This window comes from Frankliniella occidentalis, unplaced genomic scaffold (assembly GCF_000697945.3).
Source record: "Frankliniella occidentalis isolate FOCC.00 unplaced genomic scaffold, Focc_3.1 Scaffold95, whole genome shotgun sequence".
Classification (NCBI taxonomy): Eukaryota; Metazoa; Arthropoda; class Insecta; order Thysanoptera; family Thripidae; genus Frankliniella; species Frankliniella occidentalis.
The window spans coordinates 333,070-340,411 of record NW_026267224.1 but is presented as its reverse complement, the minus strand read 5'-3'; the positions used below and the strand labels follow the sequence as shown (position 1 = coordinate 340,411).

General features: G+C 56.6%; 1 protein-coding gene across 1 annotated transcript in view; it reads right to left on the bottom strand.

Annotated features, from left to right (window-relative positions):
* Positions 1 to 7,342, bottom strand: part of LOC113213110 (nitric oxide synthase, salivary gland) — an 88,233-nt gene that overhangs the window by 18,537 nt on the left and 62,354 nt on the right. Inside the window, exons 4-8 of the mRNA XM_052269570.1 lie at positions 2,541 to 2,632; positions 1,625 to 1,766; positions 1,280 to 1,419; positions 824 to 998; positions 99 to 460 (exon numbers count right to left, since the gene is read on the bottom strand). Of these exons, the coding sequence (XP_052125530.1) occupies positions 99 to 460; positions 824 to 998; positions 1,280 to 1,419; positions 1,625 to 1,766; positions 2,541 to 2,632 (911 nt within the window). The remainder of the gene's footprint in view (positions 1 to 98; positions 461 to 823; positions 999 to 1,279; positions 1,420 to 1,624; positions 1,767 to 2,540; positions 2,633 to 7,342) is intronic.

Here is a 7,342-nt window from a genome sequence, read left to right as displayed (position 1 = left end):
AAAAAAAACATAGGAAAAAAACATTTTTAAAAATCTAGGAAAAACAACATTTTTAGGAGAAAAACTTCCAAGGGAAAATATTCAGGCAAAAAATAAACTAATTTAGAAAAGCTGAAAGTTCTTCGGTGGAAAATATTAGTACCACATCTGAACATGATCCGACCTGATACTCGTAAGACGGCTTGAGCACGTAGAGGGCCATCTCCTGGTGGAAGACGGGCGTCACCGACCCGGACATGGGCGGCACGATCCACACCCAGTCGGCGGGGCAGCCGTTGCGCAGCCTGTTCTCGTTCTCGTAGTGCTTCATGAAGCTCTCGGCCGCCGTGTGGTGGTCCACGATGGTCACGTTGCGGCTCTGGAAGCTGTGCAGCACGGCCACGTTGATCTCGACCAGGGCGCGGTCCTTCCACAGCGTGATGGGCGTCCGCGTGTCCAGGCCCATCCGCTGCGCCACCGTCTGGAAGAGGGAAAAGGAGGGGGTGGGGGGGTGATCGTCGAGTCATTTTGTCTTGTGTGTGCTTTTTCTCTCATTATTTGTTTGTTTGTTTGTTTGTTTGTTTGTTTGTTTGTTTTGACAATCTGGTGCCTATCGCATCGCCACCAACCATATGGCCTGTCCGTGCGACGATGCCGCTATCGCTTAGCTAGCCACGTGGCCACGGTAAAAACATATGTGTTTTTATTTTTGAGTTTTCCCTCAAATGTAAGATCTCCTCGAAATTTCCCCCTTTTGCTCAATAAATCAGACATTGCTTTTACCGTAAGCGTATGCCGCGGAGTAGGTCAAAACACAATCCCCCTCCCCTTCTGCCCCGCTTACCTCCAACATGTTGTACCTCTTGATGTCGGACAAGTTGCGGCAGCCGATCTCGGTGCTCATGTACCAGCCGTTGAAGGGCGCTCCGGGGAACTCGACGCCGCCGACGTCGAACAGCATGGATGACACGGCGGGCAGAACGTACCAGCGGAGCCCCAGGTCAGAGAACCACTTGTACCTGCGATGGAGAGAGACGGCATCGGGTTTCAGAGCGCGCTCTCTCTCTTTCTCTCTCTCTCGCACAGTCCTCTAGACGGACATTCCCCTTTGGCTTCGCGTTCGGGTATAAAGGGATGGTATTAACGCGGAGCCACAATCTCCATATTCATGGCCCCTTCACGATGTGCGAAAAATAAATAAAGAATAAAAAGGAGGCCGACGTTGCCGGCGAGCTGCGTGGGAAGACCACGTGGCCGAGGTCGAGCGCGGGTCGTCGTACGGGTTCGGGTCGGTACTCACGTGGGGTGGCTGAGCTCGACCTCCATGACGAGGTCGGGCGGCAGGTCGAAGTAGTCCGGGTCGTGCCCGTTTGCGGACAGCACCAGGGGCAGGATGTCGAACCGGGTCATCTTGGGCTTCCAGCCAAGTTTGATGCACACCTGATAGAGGTAAAAGTCAGCACAGCACCATGTGTGGAGTTTCAAAAATGCTTACATTTTGTGTCCAGTTTTGTGACAAAAGTCTCAAAATAACAAGGTGGTTGTTTTTTAGAAAATTTTGAGTAGTATAATTTTCCGTTTAGAAAATTTTCAAAAAACGCGCTTTTCCATTTTGATACAACAAGGGTGCGCCCACTTCACTGACCTCAGTAAACTCGACGTTCATTGGGTCGCCCAGGATGGTGCCGTCGGGGTTCTTGTAGCCGGCGTACGAGATGAGCTGCGCATTCCAGATGCGAAAGTCGTGTCTGCCGTCCGTGCGCTGCGGGAACAGCGTGAGCGCCGAGCTGTCGGCGAGACAAAAAGAGAGGCGAATCACAACAAACTGACGCGACGAGGAGGAGACTTGTCCTTCGGTCCGCATTATCATACACAGTAGTGGCGTGCCGAGTGTGCTTGTGGTGCTGCTGCACTTCATATTTATGAGAGGCGCAAACGGCCGGCCCCCATACCCATTGTGTGTATTGAAGAAATTGTGTCCGATATAAACCCATAAACCGACTGCACGCGTGCATGCAATAAGAAAATTGGTTGAAACAATTTCTAGTTTGCATCAGTTATCTTGTTTGCAGCAATTTTTTGTTCGAGACAATTTCTTGCTTCAGATTTCAAAAAAAGAACACACAGCTGGCTGGAAAAAAATTCCATGTACTGGTGTTTGTTAACTGTGTCCAAGGCAAGTTTTTTCATTCATGAAAAAATAACTTTCTTTGTAGTAAAGGGACGAACCCGGGACCTCCACTTTAAACTTAATGTAAGACATAGTGAGACAATACTACTTTTCTCATGGCAGCGTCCAGCGGCCGACTGCTGGAGCGCTGAGAGGAAGGAATGTCTAGCCGGACCAAAGGGTCAGACCTGGCCGCACGCGCATGGCCACCTTGGAATGTTCTGGATGGGGGTAGTTCTGCGGTGGGTTGCCTAGGCCAGCCAGCCGCGGAGGGAGGAAGGGTGGGTGGAGGAGGGGGGCTACCTCCCTGGCGGCCGGGCGACAACTCGGCAGACGGGCCCGCCCCTCCGGCGGGGCGCAGCACCGCTGCAGAGAGGAGATTGCTACTCACCGGATGTTTCCCTTGTTGGTGCTGTACTTGATGTGGTTGCACAGCGCCTCGAACATTCCCGTCGTCGTGCTCACGGACCGGCAGTCAAACACCTGGCGGGTGGAGTAAAAAATCAGAGCTTATTACTGACGTTCTGTTCCCTGTATCCGAGGAAATGATTTCCCTTATTGCTTCAACGTCGGCTACAGCACCCCCCCCCCCTCCCCTCCCTTCCGTCTCATCGATTGGCGCGCTCGCTAAACTTCGGTTCACGTGGGCTCCACGTGGACTCCCCGTGGCCAGGCCTAGCCGTCGGGCTGGCAGGTGTGCGCCCGGCTAGAGGGCGGCTGGCCGGCGCACGCGGGTGCGGGTGGGCTACGCGGGGCTTAGGCCGTCGCTGCGGAGCCTGCCGTGCGCGGGATCTGCCGAGCGCGGCGAGGGGCGAGGTGAGCTCCCCCCCGGGCCCAACGGCTCTCCCCTTCGCCAGCGAAAACACTTTACGAGATGCAACAAACAACTTCTGATTTGGGGGAGGCGGGCCGCCGTTGGTTGGGGTTGGGGGGAGTCCCTATTGAGCCGGCATGAGGTAGGTCAGTGACGCTCTTCGGTTCATGGGTACGAAAAAGTGAAGAACAGAAACAAGAGCAAAAAAATTAATAAAAATAATAATAAAAAAATTGGACGACAAAAGAGAGAGGGAGGGAGAGAGAGGAAGAGGAAAAGGGGCCGTTTCAGTAGCCGCGGGCAGCTGCATCGGCCTGCTCCCACTCCCCTCAGCGAGGCGCCTCGCACACCACTCCCCGCCTCATCCCCCCCCACACTCAGCAGCATGCGGCACTCATCTACATTTCCCGTCCCTCCACCGCCACTCCCGCGCGCATCTCCCCTCCCGCCCCGCACGTCGCCGCAGGTTGCTACTGAGAAGATTAACACGCAGCTGCGGTATGTGGGAAGGCCGCGCCGCCCGCGCTCCCTCCGCACCGCCCGGGGGCTTCCCTCTATAAACATTTTTTGTGGCCGGCAAGAGTGGCACTCCGCGAGCCCCTGTGCCGCGCGCGACCCCTTCCCTCCCCGGCTCGGGGTGGTGGCGGGCAAAGCGAGGACAAACCCACCACCACGCCAGCATATTCGCACTTCGCTGTCGCTGGGCACCCCATCCTCCCCGTTGGAGTGGCAGCGGTACTGCTGCTGCTGCTACTTTCCGCCGCGCTGTTTCTGCTTTACAGCACCTGTTGTTGGCGACCTGGTCGGGATGGGGGAGGGGGGAGGGAGGTGTCTGTGCTACTTTTCTTGCCCACATCGCGCATGAGAAAAGGCGCAGCCGACACCACCTCCACGGCCTTGCGCTGCTGGTGCTGCTGCAGCTGTCGTGCGCGGTGGGCCAGGAGGACACGCAGGGTGTGGGGCGTAAGACGCAGGGTGTGAGGAGGTGCAGGGTGCGGGGCACAGGGTGCGGGGCGCGGCGCCGAGGGGTCCCAGCCGATATTCATGCGGTATCGCTCGCACTCATCGCACCCCGAGTAGGCCAGCCCAGGCCCCACTCCGCGAGGCTCAGCATACTCTCGCGAGCCCCGCGAGGATCCCCATACGACCCGGCGGCAGCAGCCTTGTCAGGGGGGAGGTTGCATGCAGCTGTGCGGCTGTGCGTGGGATACACACACAGGAAACAAAATCCTTCTTTTTACATTTTTGGCGAACTGTGCCTACTAACTGGCAAGACAAATGTATGGAAAGTTGCACACCAAATGATGAGCAGTTCATTGAAGGATGCAAATGTTATACACTTTATGGTATCGAACCAAACGAAAACGGCTATGATCAAAATCTTAGAAAAGTGTGAAGTGTTTTGCAGTGTGCGTAGTGTAGTGGGCATACTGTACCGCTATCAACGGCGAAAAATCGCGGTTCGGCGCGGTAATCAGAGAGCGGAGACGAAGAGGCGGATGACGCGCGCGGGGGATGAAGAGCACGACGAGGCAGAGAGCAGGAACCCTCACAAAGGGGGGACGTCCGGGAGGACAAGAGGAGGGCGTAAGCGGCGCGTGGCATCGCGTGCGGGGCGGGGGAGGAGGGGTGGGCGGTAAAACGCAGACCAAGCACCGGCAGCAATCCCAATCTCAAGAGATGAGAGATGATCGATGCAGATTTGCAGGCGGTTGCCCTTCCGCTCTTTCCATACTTTGCTCTCTGCAGCCAATGGGGATTTTTTTTTTAAACCCCATAAATTATTCACTAGGATCCTTGGACTCTTTTTTTTTCACTTCCTCTCCCGTCTGGGGGTTAAGTAAATAATCCCCACTCCTCCTCCCCCTCGCTTCGGGCGATATCCTCGGCGACCGGATGGTCACCGTGGGAGGGGGCCAATCAGTCAACGCCTTGGGGGGACATGGGGAAAACAGGAGAGAGAGGGAGAGAGGAAGAGAGGAAGAGAGGAAGAGAGGGAGAGAGAGGAAGAGAGAGAGAGGGACAGAGAGAGAGAGAGAGAGAGAGAGAGAGAGAGAGAGGAGGGTTGCAACTGGTGGCGCTTGCCTCACTGGCGCGCCCCTTGGGGAGCCGGGGCGCCACATGTGAGGACCCGCGCCGCCCCCGTCCCGCCCACTTTCTACTGGTAGGACAAAAGTAGGGCCGCCGGGGGGAACGGGCCGCCGCCGTCGTCGTCGTGACTGCACTTCTGCATAGGACCTTTCCAGGAAAGGCAGGAAGGAAGGAAGAAGGAAAAAAAGTATGCACAGGAAAACCTTTACAAGACGGTACAGTCTAGGTTAATCAGCCACCTGGTGTAGAAGAGAAATACAAAGAGAGACAGAGATAGGGAGAGAAAGAGAGAGACAGAGGTAGACAGAGAAAGGGGAGCAGAGGGGCGGGAGGTCACCATTGCATATGTGATGATTACTCGGAGGCTGTGGGCGATGTCGCACGTGGTGCTTCGCGGTGGTATGGTGAGGGGTGAAGGGAGGGGGGGGGGGAGGACCCCGTCGTGTCGTGTACGTCGTGTTCCCCGCATATTGGGGCCGCGACGACGGGGCCCCCTCTCAGCAGCTCTTGCACATGGATGGGGACCGTCCGTATATATGTTATGTATTGTGACGCAGCTAGCTGACGGACGGTCCCCCGCGCCCGCGCAAGGACTCTCTCGTTTTGATTAACGCGGCGAGTCAACTACTTCACACTCCCTCCCTCCTCCTCCTCCTCCGGTCAGACTGTCCAACTTAGTGCAAATAAACACGATCCCTGGCCGATCGGGCGGTGCGGTACTACTGCGGGGCGGGGCGGGCGGGGCGGGGTGAGGCTACGGGTTGGGGGGCAGGACCGATGATTAGCCCGGGTGGACCCGAGCTCGGGCGGGCGCGGCGGTGGAGGTGGTGGGGCCACTTCCGAAAGCCACCGCGCCCCGCCCCGCCACGAGTCCACCGGTCTCGTCGTCGGCAGTGGAGTGCGGGACAGTAGTGTCCGAGGCGGTTAGGACGGAAAGTAGTACAACAGCGGGAATTAGAGGGTGTAGGCGGGACGGGGGACGGGGCGGGGCAGCGCGGCCTCGCTGAGTGGGGCAGGGGTCGGTAGTACGACTGACCGCGAGAGACACAAGGGGCACAACTGGACTGGAAGGGGCCACCCGACCACCACCGCACCCTACCAGCATAGGAGGGAGGGTGTGACCATTAAGCAATGAGCAGGATAAGCTACAAAAAACGTTACGTACTATATTCACACTTTCACTATAAAGTGGGCATGTTTAGCATCGTTGTCGTTGTTGTCCAGACACTGTTGTGATACACAATATGTCAGTGTTTTGAAAACTTCAACCGGCGGCCCTATGGTCACAAAGTCCCGCACGCGCGAGTGTAAGGTCCATAGGCCGAGACATGCATATTCAGGGGAAACCGGCCGGTGCTGGAGGGGCCGAACTGGACTCGCCGAGGCCGTATACATACCAGCAGACTGGCGGGCCGGTGCGAAGCGCGCCGCCGCTGACTTGTTCTCATCCTGACCGCGTCCCGCTACAACGCGGCCGCCGGTAAATAATGGAAGTTTCGCTCTTGACTATTCGCCTCCCCCCCATCTCTCTCTCGCTCTCTCTCTCTCTCTCTCTCTCTCTCTCTCTCTCTCTCTCTCTCTCTCTCTCTCTCTCTCGGAAGGGCGCTTTTATCACGCGCCTAACAGACTGTCGATATATCATCACGCAGCCTCACACGATCCTCTCCGCGCTCCGCGCCGGGCCTCCCGCCTTCCGCCGTCTGCTGAACCAAAAGTGATATTATCACGGCTGCGGGCTGCGAAGCGATTTATGCGCCGACATCACCACAGGCCTGCTCACGCGTGCTCACGCGCCTGCTCTACGGTATCATAAAAACAAACATGTGTAGTGCGTTGCAAACACTTTAAAGTGTGTGACAAACGTCATATCATGACGTTCAGCGTTACAGACACAGCAGCCAATACCATACGCCCCACGCACGCGCAGAAAAGTGGTCGACAGTCGTGTCACGCATCAAAAAAGTGTAACGACCGTGTCACACCATCTATTAGTGTGACACCCGTGTCACAAAATTGATGACAACCGCGTCACCCAATTAATAAGAGTGTGACAACCGCGCTAAACAATTAATAAGAGTGGAGGGCCGGGGCCGGGCGTCGCATGGAGGCAGTCAGAGAGAGGCTCTGTGCTCCGTGTGTGTGTACGATGACAAGACACGACACTCAGGGGGTTATGCTGGGCCCTCTAGTCCTGGAGAACACGGCTGGTATCTGGTAGCGTCGGCTCCTTAACAACTGAGCTCAGCCCCCGAGCAGCTCCAGTGACCTTTCTCGGGGGAAGGGAGGGG